Source organism: Tribolium castaneum, chromosome 9, assembly GCF_031307605.1.
Source record: "Tribolium castaneum strain GA2 chromosome 9, icTriCast1.1, whole genome shotgun sequence".
Taxonomy (NCBI): domain Eukaryota; kingdom Metazoa; phylum Arthropoda; class Insecta; order Coleoptera; family Tenebrionidae; genus Tribolium; species Tribolium castaneum.
Genome location: NC_087402.1, coordinates 6200221 through 6222550, shown reverse-complemented (window position 1 = coordinate 6222550; position 22330 = coordinate 6200221). Strand labels below are relative to the sequence as shown.

At 35.6% G+C, this 22330-nt stretch overlaps 6 protein-coding genes and 2 non-coding genes across 9 annotated transcripts; 3 read left to right on the top strand and 5 right to left on the bottom strand.

Moving 5' to 3' along the window:
* Positions 1-4195: 4195 nt before the first annotated feature.
* On the bottom strand, positions 4196-4269 carry TRNAN-GUU (transfer RNA asparagine (anticodon GUU)). The gene has a single exon. It is a non-coding gene; the product is annotated as a tRNA-Asn (tRNA).
* Positions 4270-4506: 237 nt separating this feature from the next.
* Positions 4507-7720, bottom strand: LOC664442 (uncharacterized protein). Its single transcript, XM_015979440.2, has 10 exons — positions 7525-7720; positions 7080-7478; positions 6583-7036; positions 6320-6541; positions 6150-6274; positions 5587-6102; positions 5137-5371; positions 4960-5090; positions 4693-4908; positions 4507-4647 (listed from the first exon to the last, which is right to left on the bottom strand). The coding sequence occupies exons 1-10, from the start codon at positions 7648-7650 to the stop codon at positions 4618-4620; spliced, it is 2454 nt and encodes an 817-aa protein (XP_015834926.2). The 5' UTR covers positions 7651-7720; the 3' UTR covers positions 4507-4617.
* Positions 7721-7859: 139 nt separating this feature from the next.
* Positions 7860-8862, top strand: LOC664440 (GILT-like protein 1). Its single transcript, XM_970446.4, has 5 exons — positions 7860-8021; positions 8068-8199; positions 8247-8426; positions 8471-8611; positions 8659-8862. The coding sequence occupies exons 1-5, from the start codon at positions 7953-7955 to the stop codon at positions 8773-8775; spliced, it is 639 nt and encodes a 212-aa protein (XP_975539.2). The 5' UTR covers positions 7860-7952; the 3' UTR covers positions 8776-8862.
* Positions 8771-12460, bottom strand: mael (maelstrom). 2 transcript variants are annotated; one of them, XM_971391.4, is made up of 9 exons: positions 12168-12460; positions 10263-10458; positions 10066-10215; positions 9881-10014; positions 9577-9831; positions 9323-9529; positions 9201-9278; positions 9079-9157; positions 8771-9030 (listed from the first exon to the last, which is right to left on the bottom strand). In XM_971391.4, the coding sequence occupies exons 1-9, from the start codon at positions 12294-12296 to the stop codon at positions 8945-8947; spliced, it is 1314 nt and encodes a 437-aa protein (XP_976484.2). In that variant the 5' UTR covers positions 12297-12460; the 3' UTR covers positions 8771-8944. The 2 variants fall into 2 exon arrangements, with proteins under 2 accessions (XP_976484.2, XP_064214778.1); XM_064358708.1 differs by lacking the exon at positions 12168-12460 and adding an exon at positions 11421-11687.
* Positions 12461-12598: 138 nt separating this feature from the next.
* Positions 12599-14304, bottom strand: DNaseII (Deoxyribonuclease II). Its single transcript, XM_008194027.3, has 4 exons — positions 14138-14304; positions 13379-14089; positions 13201-13327; positions 12599-13149 (listed from the first exon to the last, which is right to left on the bottom strand). Exons 1-4 carry the CDS (start codon positions 14227-14229, stop codon positions 13033-13035), a joined length of 1047 nt encoding a protein of 348 aa, XP_008192249.2. The 5' UTR covers positions 14230-14304; the 3' UTR covers positions 12599-13032.
* A 392-nt stretch (positions 14305-14696) lies between these two features.
* On the bottom strand, positions 14697-15899 carry LOC664435 (uncharacterized protein). Its single transcript, XM_970442.4, has 7 exons — positions 15740-15899; positions 15573-15692; positions 15439-15517; positions 15350-15392; positions 15182-15310; positions 14975-15132; positions 14697-14924 (listed from the first exon to the last, which is right to left on the bottom strand). The coding sequence occupies exons 1-7, from the start codon at positions 15758-15760 to the stop codon at positions 14806-14808; spliced, it is 669 nt and encodes a 222-aa protein (XP_975535.1). The 5' UTR covers positions 15761-15899; the 3' UTR covers positions 14697-14805.
* A 460-nt stretch (positions 15900-16359) lies between these two features.
* On the top strand, positions 16360-19081 carry LOC103312744 (uncharacterized). Its single transcript, XM_064358890.1, has 4 exons — positions 16360-16364; positions 16398-17045; positions 17098-17277; positions 17325-19081. The coding sequence occupies exons 1-4, from the start codon at positions 16360-16362 to the stop codon at positions 17428-17430; spliced, it is 939 nt and encodes a 312-aa protein (XP_064214960.1). The 3' UTR covers positions 17431-19081.
* A 178-nt stretch (positions 19082-19259) lies between these two features.
* Positions 19260-19332, top strand: TRNAK-UUU (transfer RNA lysine (anticodon UUU)). The gene has a single exon. It is a non-coding gene; the product is annotated as a tRNA-Lys (tRNA).
* The last annotated feature ends 2998 nt before the right edge of the window (positions 19333-22330 follow it).

Genomic DNA, 22330 nt, shown 5'->3' with positions numbered 1-22330 from the left:
AATAAAAAACATTTTTAACATTTGAGTTTCAAAAGACACATCCTCATTCCTAACGTATTGGCACAAAATTTGTTCATTTTTATGTCAAAAGTTTTTCATAGATCTCTTTTTTGCATCAAAAGAACTGCTCTTTCCATAGATACAAAAATACAAAACTCAGCTGAAAGACCACGCAAAATATGGTTCACAAGAGCTAAATTTTATAAAACAAAAAATCCAAAAAATTTCAACAAACGTAACAAAAAATGTATAAATAAACCTGCATCCTGGATTATCGATCTAAATTCGAAGTGAATAAACCAAACCGTGGAAAACAAAGTGTTTGACTCTATGTTTGTCAAGATTTCCGCTAGTTTTGTTGAATTCGGTGTACTTTTGCAAAGCAAGCTTGTGTGTGACCCCTTCTGCGTAATTTTTTCGCAAACAGTGGAGGAACAGGTGGTTTGGGCCGGTGTAATGCAGTGATGTTCAGTTAGTTGAGTTCGACGATACGAGTGTAAAGTACGCCTGATTTGTCAACAGCAAACGGTTTTCCGGTGAAATGACCGCGTGGCGAGCCGTGCTCAGCACCTATTAGTTCCGATACACCGACACCAGCGAGCGAATCCCTCAAACGCACCTCTTCTCTTTACCAATACATGTAAATATTAGCAAGACGCCTTTGACGAGCTCCAGAAAAACTATCGGAAAATCGGCTAGTTTTCCATCGAATGCTCCTTTAAGAGAACGTACACGTGCATCGCGAGCGTCATTTCCGACGGTTGCAATGTCGTAAATATTGAAATATCGGACAGGTAGGGGTCCAGGCAAATCCAGGGGGCGCATCGTTAAATTATTCCACGGGCTGCACTCGATGCTGGATCATTCGCCTGATCAATCGGTATTCTTACCAACGCTTTGTCGCAGGCCTTCTGTTCACGCTCGTTCGGCTCCTCGCTGCCCATTCAAATGACGTTAATTAATATCGCCTGTGTTAATCAGGAAACAATTTTACCAATTAGCACGGTTTTTCGAACCGCTTCACACTTCCTGGACATCTATTTATTTACCTACTTTTTCAAGTACAGTAGAGGCCGGTTATAACGAACCCGCTTATAGCAAAACCGCTTATAACGAACTAGATTTGACTTACAATGTGACGCAATTTTCCGTTTATAACAAACTTTTACCGAATTTTATATGTCGGAGTTGATAATAATAAAGCAGCAAGAGAATTGTTAATTCATAAACCGGTGAAAACGTGAGTTTTGAAACCTAATTACAATGTGAATTCCATACTTGTGCAAATATTTTATGATAGTAGAGCTCAAAAAAATAAAAATAAATCAACTTGCTTTATCCCAAATTTTACTAATTTTAAATACAGAGGCTGCAACTTCCACTTGAGCGTCTAAAAATTTGTCAAAAAACGCAATATCAACTAGGTTTGTGTCTTTTGAGTACTTTTTTCTAAAGTTTATATGACTAATAGACAGTGATTTGAGAAAATAAAATTTAGTGATATCTTTGCCAAAGAAAAAAAAACGATTTTATATTTTTTTATGGTAAAACTTATTTGTCTGTGCAAATATTTTGCTCGAATCAGTTCAAAAGCCGCCATATTAAGTGGAAAAACACAAAATAGCAATTTATGTTAAAAAAAACATTTTAGAGTTTTAGCACTTTTTACAATTCAATGCTCTATTTTCACCACATTTCATTAAAAAGCACCGAATTAAAGTAAAAAAGACATTATTTTAATTTTTTTTAAAAGTGTAAATTGATTTTTCCATTCTAAAATCTCATATTTCGAAAAATTATTAAAAAATTAAGCGCAAAAACCTCAATTTTAAAATAGCATTGTTTTACTGTCTTTCTATCATTTTCAGCATGTTTTCATTAACACGAAAATTCGAAATTTTTGCCGAATTTCGCCATAAATCTCTCAAAAGAAACCCAAAATTTTTGTATTTTCTGTCAAAAATTAAAAAAAATGTGGGAACTATCGTCAAATTTGTGTCGTTTTTCAAGCATTTTGGTACAAAAACTATTAAATTAAGTTCACCATTATACTATTTTTTAACTTGTTCAAAGTTGCATTACATTTTTCGGTCAGAAACTCACCTAATTCGCAAAATTCAAAATTAAAAAATACCAAATTGGGTCAATTTTTTTTCCTCTTTAAACCCTTTCAGCACTTTTTCAGCCTGAAACTCAAACGCTTTGTTTTGTTTTGTCCAAAATTTGAACCTCACACTTAAAGTAGAATTTATAGTCCTGAAGGAACAATTTTGTTATTAATTTGACATATAAAGACAAATTTGGTGTCTGGTGGCGAATATTATATATAAATGTTTGAGTTAGAATTTTTTCTTGAAAATTTTAGGGCATATACCTACCATTAGACAAAATTTTGTTTCAAAATCGTTTAAAAAATAGAAAATCTGTATTGCGTTCTCTAAAAAATAAAAACTTTCTTTCTTGAGTTCAAATCAGTTCTTTTTCGGAATGAAACAGTAAAGTCATTTGGTTCTAAATATTTTTTTATTTTTTTTTGTTCTTTAATGTTTTTGGACTTTTTTATAGTATAGTATTTTCAAGTTGTGGTTCGTTCCGTTTACAATTTGGCGCCTTTATGTGAAAGTGCTTAACCTCTTGCTGCATTATTTCCTTATTTGCCGGTAGTTTACTTTTCTCTTACGTTCTTTTCTTCTCTTCTTTATGTTTCACTTATATTTTACTCATCTCTACTTTTTTTATAGAAAAATTGTCATATGTATCTAATCTGCGTTCGAATCATCAGACTAACAAATGGTTGACTTTTACACAAATTTTAACATATTTTTTTTTAATCAAATCAACATTATACAAATTATATTTACTTGAATTAGCCAAAAACGTAAATATTTTGCACAAATGAGATCATATTTAATAAAAACGGTAAAATTAGCAAAAATTTTGTTCTGCACTTTTTCTAATATAACATAATGAAATAAACAAATTTGTAATGGTGTTATTTAAAGAAAAAAACGCAAAACTGTTATGCCCCTTGTGCGATTTTTGTTCGAAAAACTCTCGTTTTGAGCAATTACACTTCCCACCGTCCCGAAGGCAAAAGACGGAAGAAATCGAATCTTAGTCCATGTTTAATTGAGTTAACGATGGATATTTGACGAATAAAATCCGGAGAGTATCCAACATTGTGGAAAACTGCCTGTAGACACTCATCTGTTATCAATTACACCTTTCATTGCCTTCTTTATTTAACAGTGATGCATTTTAAGCGCTTAATGATCTGAAACTACATCGATATTTGTTTGTTCACCATCATGAATTCCAACCTGTTACTAGCACCCATTGATTTTAAAGCAATTACCCTTTTTATTAGCTACCGACTGAAACCGCGTTATTGAAATCATAAGTGTGCACTTGAAAATTTGGCAGAAATTATTACGAGGAATTGAGATGTTTGTAAAGGCGAGACAAGTTAGGTTTAATTCGATAGGTTACGCTCTTTGCTACTGTATGAGCACAAAGACAACCGTGCTAAATTATATAAATGAATTGCTTTATACGAGTGGGTACGTTACACAGACACATTGTATGGAAGACATAACAATAAATTAATCTATTTATCGAGGGTTTACTTGACACGAATTCCAGGGGCGCGAATTGACAATCAAATCAAATTCTACCAATTCGTTTCTTCATTACTAATAAATGAATACAAAAGTCTGTTTTATCATAAAAAAATCTACTACTTGAGATTTTTCAAGCCAATACTGAAAATCAAAACAAACTCAGGAAAAAAGCACTTCTTTTGTGGTAATCAGGAAATAAGAGAGTTTTTGGGTGTAAATGTGTTCGGATGCTTGAAAAAAATTATGAATTTTAAACTATATTTACCAAATTTATTATACATCGCTTTCATGAATAATTTTCGCAAAATAATTGGGTTTTTAGCTCAAATAATTCGGAGATTTAACAAATATTTCCATTTTTATGTGGTTCTAATTTTAACCTTCAGTGAGAAAATATAAATTTTTTTGTTAAATTAGATATTTGGTCTCGTATTCAAAATAAAATTGAATTTTAACTGATTGTCATTTGAACCACAAGTCGCAAAAAAAACTGTGCAATATCGTCGTAGCTTTAGATTCAAAAATAGAATTTTATTGTTATACCAACTTTTTCACTGTTGGAAATAAAAAGAGAGCGCCCCCGGGTGGGCTCGAACCACCAACCTTTCGGTTAACAGCCGAACGCGCTAGCCGATTGCGCCACGGAGGCTTATGGCCTAATTTCTTACCACACAGCAGGTAATCTACATAGTTTGAAGAGTCAACATTTAAGCAAATTTTCGAACTTTGAAAGTTTTATCTACTATCAGTTTAATCAAAAAATAATCAATTTAGTCAAAGATCACACGAATTTTGTGCAACATTACAAAAATAACACTGACTCAATAAACGGTATGTTACTAATATGAGTAAATAAATAAACAGTGATAAAAAAATAAAACAACAATTGCTGGTTTAATTTTTATTTGAAAATATACGATATAAATTAATTGTTTGATCAGTCTTCAAAATAAGAGACGACCTTAGGCAACCACCAATACACTGGCAATCAGCCTGCTTACAGTATTTTTCTTCTATCTTCAAAAAACTGAAACAAAATTTTAATTTCTTCTTTTCAAAAATAGTTAACCACCTTTCGCATGTTGGTAAACGTGTCTTGAAAATTACACACTTTTAACGATTTTTTTATCCAATCAGGCAACGCTTCCTTCGTGGCAGTTCTATTATATCTCTCATCAAGCAAAAGAATAGTTGCGTAATCATTTTTGTGCCTTACAGCTCTCCCAATTGATTGATTCACTGCCTTCATACACAAACTTTCATAAAACCTTTTACCAGCACCACTTCCCTAAAAAAATCAAACAAAAACTTAATTCCACCACATATTCAATCAAATTACTTCAATTTTGTCCAAATGCGACATTTTTTCTTTCAAATCCGGTGCGGTAATATTTGCGTACGGCAACCCAACAACAATGACACAACGCCCTAAGTCGTCACTAAAATTCAAACCCTCGCTTAATTTGCCCCCTGAAAACGCAATACAAAAATTGGTCATAAAAAATTAAAAACCTACCAACAACACTCAACAACAAGGCACCACTCGATTTGTGAACAGCGTCCGAATAGCTCTTCAAGACGGAATCAACAGAACCAGAGTCTTGAGGCTCACGAAAAACCAAACGGCCAAAAGACACGTCTTTAATTTGTTGCCAAACCCAATTTTCGTAATTATATGACGGGAAAAAAACCACGATCCCGCCCTTGACCACTTTACACACTTCCACAAGTATTCGTTTAATACAACCGCCCTAAAGTACAAACTAATCGAGAAGGCAATTACAGTGCGACCTCTTTAACCCGAACCTTGTGCAAGGTATATCTCAGAAATCAAAGTAAATTTGCTATTACAGTTAAGTTTTAATTCAATACCATGAAAAATCTAGAAAACCCCTTGCAATAGCTAGTTCAGATTACCTAGGTCTGTACTGTACTCGGTACTCGGTACTGTAACTGGGGTACAAACCATAGACATTCGGCGCTCAAAATTAAACAGCAATTTTTCTTTATTCTCCCCTTCGGTCATTATCACTGGTAAAATATTTTCTGGTGGTATAATGTGTCCGCACGAAAATTCAACAATCCGGTCGGGGGAAACCCCAGAACTGATAAATAACCGATTTCTGAATTCTTCGTTAGGTTTCATTGTGCCCCCACAAACAATCACAGATCGCGCAAGTTTGACGATATCTTCAAAATTTTGAGTCGGGTTCAAAAGCAAGAACTGTAATTTAATTTTCGACTTGTCTTGATTAGTGTGAACAAAAATACGGCCATCTTTGTACGAATAAGTCAAAGTTTCCAGAAATGAAATTATCGCAAGCAGGGGATTAGTTAACGCAAAAGCGGCCGGTTTTTCTATATTTTGTTCGACAGTTTCATTTTTATTAGTGATACTCGATAAAAAGTCTTTAACACCCTTCTTTGTCGGCTTTTCAATTATGCTTTTATCGAAGGGATATTTCAGCGCGTAGCTGCGAACCTAAAACTCACTATGCAACCAGTAATACACAAAATTTGAATTCGAACTTTTTGGGCAATTCTACCGTCCTTACAGAACTTGACTAGGCGAAACATGTTGAAGTTATCAATTTTGGCCGTTAGGACAAAATTTTCAATCGTAAAAACATCAGTCTTTTCCTCACTACTTTGATCTAGAAAATATTTTCGCGACAATTTTTTTTAATAATTATTTTTACCCAATAATTGTTGCAGCTTAGTTGTCACAAAAATCAGCTGGTTAATTAGTAATAAATTGGGTGCGGAAAATCGCGTATTAAATCGTTGTTTGTAGCACTTGACCTGAAGCAACCCTTGATCTATCTGACTGTAAGTTAGCTCAGAACTGTACATTTGTCCCATTGCTTCCAGTAAATTGTGAGCCTCGTCGATTATTATCACATTATCCTTCAAGTCGATACCTTTTGATTTTTTTAGTAAATTTCTTACCCGGTTAACTTACCGTTAGCTTCCCTTGTCGCTTTGTGTAAAATAGTGTTGTAAGGAACTAGAACAACTTCGGCATCTTCTGCAGCTAATCTGCTCGAGTAATAGGGACAAGCATTTAACTCTTTCCCACTTTTGACCAAATCTTCAACGTCTTGTACTTCAGTCAGTGTTAAATCTTTCAAATCTTCAATAGTCGACTGCTTGTAGTAGGGACACTTTGTGGTTGTCCCTCTTGGCTTTTTTATTGTTTTACCATCGGCGTCTTTCTGTGATTTGCTTTGTTTTTGCATGTCTAGACATTTTTCATTGATGAGGGAATTATTTTTTAGTTTATTGACGTTAGGGTTTATGCAATAATTCTGTCTCGAGGCCAACGATGCCACTCTTATGTTTTTACCAAATGGCGATTTAAGAATTTCACCAATAAACTGACTCAATTGTGAGTGTGTCCTACTACAAATAAAAATCTAAACGGAAAAAAATCACACTAGTGTGATAATAATTTGTTACTTTTGTTGGTTTAAAAGTTGATGATTCGTCATCACTTTCCTCTTTTTCATCATCTGACTGTACGTCAGTGTCCAAAACAATCTCATCGTCTTCGTTTTCGTTAACTTCTTTAACAACAAGCTTCGTTTTAACACTTTTTTTCTCTTTTTTCTTCTTCCTCAAACTTTCGATTTTCTTATCGTACTCATCAATTTTATTTTGGCGGATCTTTAGTTCGTTTATTTGACGATTCAGGTCAATTTCCTGAGCTTGGGCCGACAACCAGTCGCTGGAATTACCCGAAACTTTTCTCTTCTTTAATTCCAATTCCTCGATTTGTAATTTGAGATTTTCTCTTTCGTACATGTTGTGGTCTTTCAACCAACGAATCGCCCCACAGAGAATGCTAAGAGACTTGCCCTGAAAGCACCTACATTACGTGGGAACGTCAGGGGATCGTACTAACCGTCCCAGTGGGGCTCTCAAAAATACCAAACTTTTTATTTTCAATCACTTCAAATAAATTCCGCATGAAGGCATGCTGGATGGGGTAGGGTTGGAACGGGAATTCGAAATTATTGGGCACTTCCATTGCTACTAAACACGAAATTAATCACTCACTGTTTAAAGATTGTAAGGTTAATAATTTCCCTCCAAAATGTAACACCGGTTTTATTACATAGATGGCGCCAAAATATTTAAATATTTTTAATTTTTCTCATGCGCAAATACTTGAAATATTACAAGAATTGCAATTTTTACGTCCAAGTAACCATTAATAATATATTTATGTAACTGTAAATTTTTATGGGTCACCACACATGAGTTCCGCAATGCCACACACGACTTTCTCTTTTCTTCTTCCTTTAACGTCTCAAATTGTGTGTCTTTAAAATGTATAAATTTTCCCTTTCATTCATTCTTGCAATTGCAACAATTCAGCAAATTCGCTCCCAATCTAAGGTTAGTCCCATTTTAATTAATTTAAAATTATAATCACTTTTTTCAGCTACACGTGGAGGTTTTATACGAATCTCTTTGTCCAGACAGTCTTAACTTCATAACCCAGCAACTACACCCCGTTTTCAAGGAATTATCACCCTATGTTGACTTAAAATTGACCCCTTTTGGCAAAAGTGCGGTAAGTACCGACTTTCCTCCCTTTTTTTTTTCTAATGAATTTAACAGAGTTTAGACAATGGTTTACAATTTGTGTGCCAACACGGCCCTAAAGAATGCAAAGGCAACCGAATCCAATCATGCGTCTTAAACGCCTTACGTGACCAAACGGCCCAAGTCGAGTATGTTAATTGTTTCATGACTACGTTCAAAAAAGGGCAAAAAAATGACGAGGAATTTGGCCAAGCCGTGAGTAATAAAACGAAGTTTTGTTTTTATTAAATTAGCGACAGTGTGCAGAAGCTGTTGGACTGGAGTTCAACCAAATTTCGCAGTGTTATGCCACAGAAACCGGCACTAAACTTCAGTTATTAGCGGAACAATCAACTGTGAAAGTAACTCCAAAATTTGTGCCCACGATTCTATACAACGGAGTAAGAAACAAATTGGTATAAAATTCGGTAAAAAAATATTTTTTCAGGTTTTTGACCAGCAACTTCAAGACAACAGTCTTGTCGATTTCAGGGGCGTTGTTTGTAATATTTTGGCACAAACGTATCCAGAGGCTTGCCAGTCACCTGCAGTTATCAGGCTTTAATTTTTTAATACCAATCCTTTATTCAAATCAATTTCTTCACATAGAAAAATATTTGTCTGACGTAACTTAATAAACACTTCAAATATGTGTAACGTTAACAAGTAAAAAATTAACATATTATCATTAGATAAGAGCAATGCGTTACAAGCTTGCTTGCTTGCGTGTCGTTTTATTTTTCATTTTGTTTTTCGTAGCCTTTCGGGGGGAAATTCAGATTGCGGTGATCTCTCACAGACATGGCTTTGAAGGATTGTTCTGCAATAAGAAATGATCATTTCGTAGTTTCAAATGGTGATTTATTACCAATTCTGGTGGCAGCTTTGGTCGGTTGTCCCACATTTCGGGGAGTCCTCATTGAGGAGAAACTTACAACCGAAGAAGCCTAAAACACTTTTAGGATTTTACTAAAGAATTGCAAAACTTACGCTTGATCTGCTGCTCCCCAAAGCTGGATAATTCTCATCGTATGTTGAACTGAATGAACCAACTCGGCTTCTCGCGGCCTAAAATTGTGTCAAGTTGTGTTTATTTCGATTTTAAGTCTTACTTGACGATAATCATCTGTGCTGCAGACTGAGGGGGCTTTGGAATTAGTCCTGCTGGAATCTACCGCAATTCTGGAATTTTTCGGGACGTGAAACCCAGCCACTAGTTGAATGTTTAAGTCAGTACAGCAATGGTCACAAAGTGTGTAGCAGTATCTGGTCACGATTGACTTGCTACAGTAGACGGAAATGTCCGACATTTCATGAAACTGTAACCAAATTTTGAATCAACACAGTTAAAAATTTTGTCCATTACTTCGCAAGAAATATCAGGTGTGTAGCTGTAGAGGTCTTTTTCAAGTTCGGTAGAACTGTAGGTTTCTGTAGGCCAGACGGTTCGCGCAGCTACTGAGTTTCTCAAAGCAAAAAACAGATATTGGAAGTTGTAGACTTTAATTTCGTCAGGATAATTGAATTCTTGGCAAAAATTATCAATGACTTTTGTTATCATTTCATGAGTTTTCTCATCCGCATAAACGATAGAATCACTTCCCTTGCCTCTCCAAAGTTTCTGTGGGAAAACATGTAAAAAAAACGCAGCGAATTGTGACAAATTGTACCAGGAAAGAAGTCATTTCATTAAAAACTTCACGAGTATTGTTCTCATAAGGTTCATCCTGAACCAACTCAAGCATTTGGTGAGTTTCCTTCGAATGAGTTAATGCTCCTCCATAATACCCCAACGGAAGTTTTCCTACACAAATAAGTTAATAAAATAGTTTTGCAAAACAAAAAATTCACTAACCGGGTTTGACAATTCTATGAAACACATCCTCCACTCCGTTTTTAAGACTTACAGCAGCTATGGCTATTTCACAAATAAAATATTTATCCTCAGTAGGGTAATACGCCAGATGATTGATATGAATAACTAAGAAAATTTTTTCGTCAAGATCTACAAAAACATGATTATTTATTTTAGTGAGTGGGAAAAAGTTCTACCAGTGGCGAAATAAGCCGCTTTCAGTGTTCGCGTAATGTCATCTTTCATTTCTTGTTTCTTCCTTGCTTCGTCTCGCTCTTTTCTCTCAACCACTTCAATGTCAATACCATCAGTTGTGTACCTGGCAGGAGAGTACATTTCTCGGGCTAGCAGAGCGCGTTCTTCATACGGGCGGCGTTCTTCCTTTGACATGGACTATCGAAGAAAAGAAACAATGCTTACATCATTCGAATTTTTCGAAAAAAAAAATACTAGTATTTTAGCAATCGCTTAAACATTAGCCTAATCAACATATTCACAACATAATTTACCAAAAGATTTTTTTACCACTTGAGTCACATTCAGTGGCGGAACTGGCTCCTAATTTTTGTTGGGCACAAAATTTAACTTAAGTAATAAATAATCTAGTCATTTTTCATTAAAGACTGTCTAGATTTAATTTAATTTATCTGTTACCCAATTAATAAACAGATCAAAAAATGGGATGTATTACTAAGTTAAGAAAAAATCTGCAAAATTCGGACGATACTTTAGAATCATACATTAAAATACTAATATCCGGAAGTTTTTTCGAGCAGTTTAGTTTTTGACTCACCATTTTAATATGTTTTGACAAAAAATACGCAAAATAATATTTTGATTAGAATTAAAGAATTAAACGTCCGTAAAATTTATTTAAACCCCGCTAGTTCTGATTCCATTCTACATTAATCAGAGCCAAAATTTAAGTTTTTCGTTTGTCACTGAGTTACAAAAAATGTTCGAATCTGAAGCGATTTTTTGGGTTACATTTCCTGTTAAGACTTAAAATCCAGGCATTTCAGTCTGTTTTTGTATATTTATGTATTTATTTAAGCTTTGCAATCCTGTGCTAAACTAGAGAGCTTGACCAACATTTTCGTAAAATTTGTCTACTGATACGAATTCCTAGAAATGTAAGGGATGTTTGGGTAAAAGATGCTTTTAAAATGATGACAAACAGATGTTAGAGACGAATGGCAAGTGGTTGGGCTGTTTCAGTTTTTAAAAAATTGGTGTACTTTTTGCACACACTGAAGAAATAATCACCAAGTTATAAATTATTATATGAACAACAATTTGGAGTAATAATTATGTAACAATTTAGGAATAACCCACAAAGGCCCTTTTCCTTTTACCTGCTTCTGAGAGTTCAAATGTCCACTTTCTTTTCTTTTTTATTGTGTTCTATTGTTGAAATAATTTATTACGACCATGACCATGTCGAAGGAAGTCCAATATCTCCTCCAATGCGACACTTATGAAAAGATAAAAGACAGTTTGTACCTGTATTTCGAAAAATAACCCAGCATGGTCTATTATTAGATAGTTCGTTATTTATAGAAAAAAAATCATTTCGTTGTAACAAGTTTAACTAAGAACAATATTGAGAAATTTTACTTTTTTTAAAAACACCGTCAGTCAAGACCCAAAACCAGGTTCAGTCTCATTACAAAACTGTTTATCAGTACCTATTAATAATAATAAAATGAATACACATCGTAACTGGAAAACTGTCAAGCTTTTCTTGAAAAAGCCTTTTAAATAATCTTTTATTATGAAAAAAAATTAGGCCAAATGTGCTCAATAAGAGTGATGTAAAGACAAGTGAATACTTTAAGCTTTGGCATTCTTGAGAGAAATTTGATGCGGATTTTAAACAAGTGGTGATAAGTATCACTGGAAAAGAAGTAAATTCAAACCCCGCATATTTTCCCTAGTAATTGTTCGTAATTAGATAAGCTTGGAACAAAAAAATGTGCTTGTAATCGGAGACACAGGTGTAACATACTGTAATCACAAGTTTTACTTGCAGGTGCTTGCATGCTTACAACAATCTTAAAACAACATAACATACATTTCAATCAAATTCAACAAAAACATACCGCCCATTTCCTTGCAGCGTAGTCTTGTACTTCGTGCATATTTTGCTTATTTGGATGTTTATTCCGACAATCCAAAACAAACTCCCAATAGCCGTTTTTGCCGGATTTCTTATTCTTCTTAGGAGGCATTTTAACAAGAACTAAGCACTTCTTCAGATGTAAATAATACAAGTTTAAATCTGCGGTAGTTGCGGTTTAATTTTATGATAAGAGATAAGCAATTGCAAAAAACACCTGCTTACTGCTTAACCCCCAAAAATTGACTGTTTTTTTTTTCAGAATGCAAGTACCAGAAAATACCAACAGCCACACATAAAATCTAAATTTCCCTGAAAGGGTAAAACCCCAAAAACCTGATTAGTTCCCAATTCAATAAAAATCCCACCAATTATGCCACACTCAGAAGTAGGGAATATCACCCAATCTATAAATATTTTTTTCGAATCATTTATTTGGCAAAAATTACACAACAATTACATAACTGTCAAACGTCAGTTTTTTAACCTACAAAATGGCTTTGACTGCGATTTCGCGACAACTGTGCAAACCCCGTAATTTCTCCTCAATTAAGCGGAGTCTAACCGTTGGGAAAATAATCTACAATAAGGATGCCATGCCCAGTTCAAACATTAAAAGCGACGTCCCTGGACTAAGCAAAAACGTTGTGGAGATCCCCAATCAACCAGTGGGACCAGGAGCCGCGAAAAATTCCCAGTACAAAAACCCAGAATATTTCTGTTACGACAAGACGAGCTATTTTGAAGCAGAGGTTGAAATGCTGAAGTTCCGTTGTCCGCAGCCCTCGACTCAGGTGTATTACAAGCCAACGTCACAGTGAAAATTGTATTGTAAATATTATTAGAGATTAAAAGTAGTTAAGAGTAGTGCATTTTTCCATTGACACGACCGATTCCCGATAACTTTCAGCCAAGGATTTGTTGTAGAGACAAACAGTGCCGCCTCCTCTAAACTTCTGGTGGTTCTATTTATGAATAAAAAAATCATCGAATTTATTCAGAGTGGCAACAGTTACCATCCTGTTGATATCTCCAATGCAAATCCACGCAGAATTATTAGTTACAGCCCATTTTGAGTGGTCTTGAGAGTCACTAAATGAAGCATTTGCAGCGTTTAAAGACACTTTTTCAATGTTGTACACTCTGAAAATTGCCAAGCTAGCACATATCATACATTGAAAAAATAAAACACACTTAAATAATTTTGTACAGTTCGATGGTAATCTTCCAGCGCCATTAAGCCAAGTCTCCACTAACAAACTCGACTGCAAAACTGGCGCAACCCAATCCTCATACAAGTCCTTTCCAAATTTTTTAGCCTTGGCAAAGGACGTAAACTGGACATTCTCCCTACTGTTTAAAACAACTTTGCTATACCAAGGTGGCTTCATTACAGTGTTTCCAGAAGCAGCCTTCACTAGTTCACTGATTTTGCTTCTTGTGGTTGGTGCCACAAAACTGGCATAAATTTGTGGCTCATTGTACTGTAACTGAACTCCAACCATGTTCAAATTTTTTAAATCCATTGAAATACACAGGAAGCTTTGCCCTTTAAGGGTGCCACTTTCCGAAAATTGGTACTCTGGTGTTAGGGGTGGAAAATGTGGAACTGAATGTATGAGCCAGAAACCGAACTCAAAATCCGTTAAAATAACTCCTTTCGTGTGGCCCTTTGAAGGGTTACTTTCGCCACTTGGGGGCTGGTCGTTATAAAGGAGATAAGTTGTTTCATTAAATCGTGAATAAAACGGTTGAATTGTATTCGCAATAATTGAACTTGTGTCATTAATTGAATTTTTGGAAAATGTCCACTGTGGTTGTTTTGAGGTCAGGTAGACGTAACCAACCCCACCTTCGATAAGTTTATTCTCGTGTTTTAATTTTGGTAATTTGTAAACAATATACCTGGAAAAGTGGTTATTTGCTAATGTTGTATTTTATTTAATTTTTTACCAATCCACTGGTTTATTATTTTCGTCCATGCATTGTAAAGCACTCGATACAATAAAGAAGTTATACAAAATTACTAAAAATAATACACGCATTTTAAAATTCTTACTGCAATTATCGGAAATCACTAATCACACCAGCTGAAGCTGAAATGTAATAGATAGAAACTTCCGCTTCCTCGTTACTTATGCAACCAGTGAAAAAGCGATAATTATGTCTTCAGACCAATTAATTTGAAAAAGTGGTTGTATTTGTCTAACGCTTAATAAATGACAAAAAAAAAGATGCAGACAAACGAAGCTCAAATTTTAAATAATTTTTTTCTCATGTTTTTCATGAAAATTTTGTCGTAAGTTTTTCTCAGTCTGTTTAGAACGCAAAGCTCATTTTTTTCCAATGATGGTATAATGCTAGCACCCTCATTTTTTACTCTGCCGTCCTATTTTTTTGGGTTCAGATTTTGTATCTCATTTCGTCTCCTAACTTATAGTCCTCCGTAGTCTGAAGACTGGAAACTCATCTGCGTATCCTTTACCGACTTGGGGATGAAAAAAAAAACAACTTTCATTTTTCGTTCTTTATTTTTGTACAAGATATACATTAATGGAACTTGCAGGACAAATACTTTAGCTTATGTAATAAATAATTATGTACAGTCGTGTCACAAAGCCTTATGTGTTTGTGTGTGAAATAACAAGCCACGAAATAATGAAATAAAATAGAAAAATTGGATAAACTGCTAATACTTTTCTGCCCGGCTTCTGGCTATCCCCTAGAAACACTATAGAGGCTGCAACAGATCAGAAAGTAAAGAAAGTATTAAAAACCAGTAAAAGTCACCATAAGTGGCCCAAGCAAACCCAACCATTGAGACTGAGAATCTTAGAAAAAATAACAAATTTGTGTGTTCCAGTAGAAGAATCACTTTGCAAACAATCAAAGCTATGGTTGTGGGCAGCAAACAATAGCCCAGGACACATATACTTTGGAAAAATGATCTAAAAATAAAAAGTGAAGACTTTACAGTAACGCAGTTAGTGTTATTACATGTTGCCACCTAATAATTTCGAGTTCAGTGTGACAACCATTGAGCCTACCCAAACTATGACAAAAACTGCGGCAAATTCTGGGCCACCATCGTTTGAATCATCGGCTGTCCTAGAACCCTGCAAAACCCTACACAGAAATTATTAAACACGTTAAGTTCAAATTTACATGGCCATAAATGTGCACAACAATAGAGGTCCCCACAAATCCCCTAAAACACGCTTTTTGTTAAAATTCCACGACAGGCAAGGACTTACATTCTTTAAGTAAAGTCTTTTTCTCTTTGGGAAATAAAACGTGTGAGAATTTAATCCCTACAGCCTTCAAGTCGCGCAACTGATAATAACATTAAGTAATGGTAGAAAAATCCAAGAAAAAATTATTGACTCACTATTGTGTCCCTGATAGGTTCGTCTAACGTATTAAAGTCGGGTTTCCCTATACTCTGTGTAGTTTTATTGCCTGGAATGGACATTTCCCCCTCGACAAGACCCCCAACATCGTCAAACATCTTAAATTGGGAAATTAATTTTAGCGTCCCTTGCATAATTAAAGTACCTCTAATTTCGTGTCATCCATTATTACAACGAGTCTTTAGCCCTTTTTATCTCAATGTTCCAAAAACGGTCTGTTTACAAAATGTGAACATGTCATCTGTCAGACTGACAACGTATACAAAATTCCAGGGAACTGTTTTATCCGACTGGCATAGCGCCTACTAGACTCAAGTCAGGGAACTATGAAATTAATTTAATTTATTTGTAATTAAAGCACAATAGTTAAGTCTAGCGTCATTTTGCTGTTTTCTATCAATGGTTAATTAATTGTTCGTAACATTTTATCATAATTTGGGTCAATTGATTAATTTTGGTGCAAAAAATCAACGAGCGATTTGGGGTTTCATCAGTGACCCTTACTAGATTGGTACCAATTTGGCGGTATAGGGGTCAGCACCCTTCTTGCAGACGCGTAAAGAAGAGGGAAACTTTCCCAATTCAAACAGTGTTTTATGAAATGCATTTAGAGCATGTAATGGTTGCAAAAATTGAACTTTCTTCCGATATGGAGACATAAACACAATAGACAATTCACGACTCGTCTCTTTTCCCTAACTCGAATTGTTTATAAATAATAGATGCTCAAATAAATTTTACTCAGTAAAGTGCAGTTTCGTCACAATGTGGTTTTACTTATGCTTTTTTTTTCTCTTCCAAAGTTACAATTGTGAGCAAGAAAGTGCAAAAAATGAGACTTTTGACGATTTATTTGACCACAAAACGAACAAATCAAGCGAGAACAATACAATCAAATTAGATAGAATAACGCAACCCTCGGCCCAAACCCAACACATCGAACGCGCCATCAATTCACCAAACTCGACTAAGCCCCAGTCCGAATTCAGGCCTAGCCCACACCTGGAAACCTACTACGAATTTAACAAATTTCCAGTGCCCCCGGCTTTGCCCGAAGCCAAGCATTTTTCACATTTGAATTTTGGCGAGTCTTTACCACACTGGCCTACGGAGTCTCCCTGGTCGTCAAAAATTAAATTCCCAACGACTTCACCGGTACCAACCACCAAAGAACGCCCTTATGAGTTTTACAACGCGGAGAAAAGCACCGGAAAATCGTACAACGTACCGACAAAAACCGACCAACTTGTGCACAAAAACCACTTCGATTTTAGCGCCCCGGTACCACCCAGTGGCGGGTCCAAGCTGGGCGCTATCGCGACACCCGAGCATGACGCTCTGGGAAGCCCCTGGAAGAAAATAATCAAATTTTTGACGGCTTTCATCCCCATTGGGTTGCTGATAAGTGCGCTAACGCCGACCGTGATAACGGTCCAGTCAATGAACGGGACGTAAGTAACACTTTTCTAACGTTGTGTCTTTTAAAAGTATTGTAATTAATAGACAGTTGAGGTCACGAGCGGAAAAGTCGGACCAGCCAGCGAACAAATTGCTTTCTTCCCTCAATTATTTCAATTCGGTTGGGTGCGAAGACCGGATTTTGTGTGAGTTGGTACTGAGCGCAAGTACCACTCAAAACGCCGAGCAACACATTGAGAACCTGCTCAACACTTTCACTGAAGAGTGAGTACTTTTCGAGTGACTTTTGAGTCGCTGATGGTGGTTTTTAGTGGAAAAGCGGTCGAGAAAGCCGAAGAGATGAGAAGGATCTTCGAGGCGGTTAAACGGCAAGACTGCCGGCCTATTATTTGCAAAAATATGAAAGACAAGACGTAATTGTGAAAAAATGACTGGGACGGCCACATCATGCGAGTCGTCGATTTAGACTAATTGGATTTACGGTTATTTGCAATCAGCGAGTGAAATTACTCTCACCCTATTTTTCCAATTTGGAGTGATTCTACAATAAATAAGTAAAACAATGTTATGTATTTGTTACGGCACCTATTTGTTTAGTTCGCAAAACCGATTCGGCGGCTCTGTTATTTAACAATAGTTATGTTATGATAATAGCCCGAATTAGGAAGCCCATTAAAGCGTTCCGTTCTATTTCGGCCCAATAAAAAATAATTTGCCGAAAATCGCCGTGAAAAAGCCACTCGTGTATAACAAAGATGCAATAATTGTCTAGAAAGTGACCACATGTCCTCGAAAGTAAAAAAATTAAACGTGATAAAGTAGGTAGGTATTCATCACTAACAACTTTCCTGACATTCCTATGCATAAGCTATACTTTACTCAACTGACCACATCAATATCCATCTCATTTTTCACGATTTTTCGCCGCTGCGCAAATTTCTAAACGTGGCATATGTTGGCAACCTTTTATTTTTATTGTGATGAATGGGCGAATAATGAAGGAGTAATCTTCTGTGGCGTAAACACATGTTCGGGTTTTTATTGATGTCATGGGATGCCGACAAGCTCGTTAAATTTAGAAAAGTACGAAATAATTGATCCCCCAATTTGCGATTTAATTTAATTAGTGCGTCGAGTGGTAACGAGCACTAATTAATTAGCAAATTTGTCAAACTTTCCATTTTACCTAGAATTTCCAAGTTTTATGTGCCAATACCAAGGGGAAGGTCAGGTCTGATTTTATATAACTCGTTCGGCCAATCTTTTGCGGTCATCTTGCGCACAAAAACAAATACAAATTCGATAGCGTTTATGATTTATTTCGTTTGGTGTCGCGGAGAAAATTATTATCTCTAATAACATCTATGATATTGCTAATTTCGTTGCAGACACTTAACACAGTTGTTTAATTATAATTCAACGTCCACATTCATTATTTTTACTGTTGACATTCGTGTCAGAGAAAGATGATTTTGTGCCACGAAGGAATCTTACCAGAAATACAAGACCATCAAACTTATTTAAATATAGGTCTCCAGATAACTTAATTTAGGTGCATTCTGTTTTGACAGAGCCTCTAATAGAAATCAAAAGGGATTAAGGTCACGAAGTGCTCGCAAATAACTGGCCTTTTATCCGATTTATCGAATTGTTTTTTTATCATCCGTTACTCGCAAAGTAGCTGATCTTGTCCAGTGGTTGCAATTTTGCCTTATCTTGTAAACTCCGTTACTGCTGATAAAAATTTTTCGTGCTTTAAAAGTCTGTTGTTTTAACGTTTCAAGACAAAAAGTTAATAAATATTTTTAACAAGATTATTAGTGTCATCACCGTCGCTATTAATGGATGCAAAGAATGTTGATTGTTGATTTAATTATTATTATTTTAAAAAACACTGTAGGCAACATAAGACAAACAAATTCTTGCCTACACATTATGCAAATAGTGAAAACCGACCAACTGCTATTTATTGTAGGTCACTAAATTTATCTATATTAATTTTATACACACAGTTTGAATTGTAAAGTTGTGTAAAATGTGTTTTAATAAAATGTATAAAAGAATGAATTGTTGTATTTTTTAATCCTTTTTTCCAAAAGTACCTCCCTATACACAGTCAATAAACGGTTCTAAACACAATTACGACCAACAACTTACATAAAGACATTGTAAAATAAATTCTTCAAAATTTTTATTAAATCAGATAGTGTCCATGAAGATAATGTCAATTCGAGCGTTTATTACAAGCCCGGGTAGCTCAGTCGGTAGAGCATTGGACTTTTAATCCAAGGGTCCAGGGTTCAAGTCCCTGCTCGGGCGGCCCAACTTTTTTCTATTTTTACGTGGCTACCAAATTTGGTAACCAGTTTCTTTAGTCTTGCATTTGCATATTCACATCCTTGGCGTATCCTACATTGGATGCGGCAATTGCCTAGTTCTTGCGACAATAAAAATGTAAATGCATGCCATATTAGAATTTCAAAGTTAGAGCCGAGAATAATTCATGTCTTGGATTCGCAAGCATCTTCATCTCGTTGCGAAACGATTGGAATTTATCAATGCAAATGAAACTATTTATTGTAGAAAGTTAAACATTTAACAATAGATAGACCCAGTTATCGTCCGCGTTAATTCTTGGCCAATTAGAGAAAAAAATTCAATTTCTGCATGATGTTAACCCGAGCGGTGTGCAGATGTTAACCGCAAGTAGGCCGTCCAAACGCCAGCTTTTACTTTCAAAAAAAGAACAATGCTTCTAACAAGAATATGCAGTGAAGCTTACTAGATGCTTGCCGGAGTATTCCATTCTGATTTGGCCCATTTACCCCAGGAAAAGTAAACTTGATTGTCAAAAGCTCGAACAATGGCAAGCAGCCTTGAATGGGAGGCAATCTGGGCGTTTGAACCAAACCTAAGTTCACTACCACGACGTAATAATCACCAGTGACACTCCTTGCAAACGAAAGGTTAAGCACTTGGACTTTTGCGCAAAGTTATTGCAAATATTCGCGCTTCCGCCTCATCCGCATCACTTTCATTCAAATAATTAATCAAACAACGCGCTTGTACTTGACAATGTAGGCTAATAATCCACCATTTGGGCGCACCGGAGTGGAATTCCGAGTTCCGTCACAGATTCACCGGATTTTTCGCCGGCCAATAACTCGACAATTAATCCAAGAGAAATGGTTACGTCAACCAGAGAAAGACAATGGCAATTCGGCCAATTTGTGCTCAAACTAGAGCGAGTTGAGTGCCGCTATTTATCAGAACGTGTAATAATAGGGTGGTTTTTGCACTCGTTGGAAAGTAACACTTGAAAAATGGTTATTTCCGGAAAAATTACCTCCCGTGTAATTAAGTGACTAAATTACGGGCTCAGCACATTCTCATCAATTTTATTGCCAATAAACAGGTTTTAGTGCTCCTTCAGTGCCATTATTTGACGGACATGACGGCACTCAAAACATAATAAAATCTACTAAATTTGCCGGCTACTAATTAACCATTTACAAATTAAAAATTAGCTTCACCTACTTTAGCCAATTCTGAATTCGGCAAGTTTTACACTCAGGCACTTTACACCTCTTAGAAGAGAGAAAAAAAATATGACATAAATATATTCCACTGCACTGATATCCAATCTCGCTAAGAAAAAAAAAATTTTCTATTGATTCATTTGTCCAATAAAAAAGAAAAAAACCATTTGACCAAAAAATCACATTAGCTGTTTTTTACATCAATGGATCGGAAATATGAAATAAAATTATTCTGCTAAAATTTGACTTGAAAAAAATCGTTAGAATTGGATTAAAAGCCATTTTGATATTATTCATCGGAAATTTCAGTATAATTTATGAGGGACAAGATTGAGTAGTAATAAATATCCGCGACAAAAGGATCCACTACCTACCCCAATAACAGTATTGACTGCAGAAATTTTACAACTAGCGGCACGGTCCCATCGGGCGGTTTTAAAGCCAGGACCGGAATAAGCACACTAACGTGTTAAAAATGTTTTTATTAAAAAATTACATCAGATGTTCAAATTGATGACTATTTTGGTCTAAGCACAAACGAATTCTTCGTTTACAATCCGCATGAACACTTGCCGTAAGATTTAAAGATTAACATTCCATTTAGAGTAAACAGATAAAATAAATAGTAATTCGGACCTGAAAAATTCTTACCAACTGCCTCAACCTTCAGACCCAACATTGATCGCGTGCCAATTTTACGACAAATACAATAAATTTTTGAAAACCACCACCCTGATGGGGACCTTTTGTGGAAGTGATTTACGATTTTACCAAAATTCATGAAAAAAAAGCTGCCCCAATATCAAAACAGAAATTAAAAATTAACGACACATTTTCTCAAAATTTTAATTAGGCACTTCGATGCACTACCTCAAAATACACCTGTGGACCAAAAATCGTTGACATTAGACTATCGTTAACTAAGCGAAAGTGAAAAAACACACCATACAAGTAATCATTTTAAAAATTGGTCAAATCGTTCTTCTATACAATAAAATCACATACGATTTTTTTTAGAATTCTAGATAAATTACAAAGAGGTGAAAAGTGCCTGAGTGTAAAACTTGACGAACGTCAAGAACGTATTTTGTTAGTGAGGTGGCCTTTGGAGCGTTTCAAAGGCCGTTCAAACATCTGACTGCGATAACTCGCTAAAAAATTAAGTGAAATCCTATGTTCACGTAGGCATTTACTTTCTACAGTCGCACATTAGTGACAAAAATGACGATTTTCAGCGTGAACTCGCTCGAACACTGGCAGTAAAAGTGATATTTCCAAAAAATATCTTCCGGTTGTCATGAAATTAAAATCTCATCATGCTTGTTCTTCAAGTAAAGGGTCAGTGCCTCGCCGAATGTGTTATTTTCGGGTTCACTGCACGCGCTTACAATCATTTCCATCCGCGAATTATCATTTGACACACATTGCTGAAATATCTTAATTATTTTCGAAAAAATAATGAAGCTTGTAGGAATAAATCGAAGATTGATAACCGAGCTGACCAATTAAAAACCGCCGAAGGTGTCCAAAAGAATTTGAAATAATTTATAAATTAGCATCAACAAGCTCCTCGTGCGATTTTATCAAACTGGCCCATTTCTCCACCAGAAGCGCAGTTGTGTTTATTAATTTACGTCTTCGTGCCGAAGCATCGTGTGCTATATGTCAGGCTGCGTCTTTGTCTTTGGCGGTAAATGTCAATTAGGCCTTTCCCACAGGTAAATTGAACAATTTGCGTGGCCAATTATCGCCCCTGAGTCGCTTGAAAGCAGGCGAGG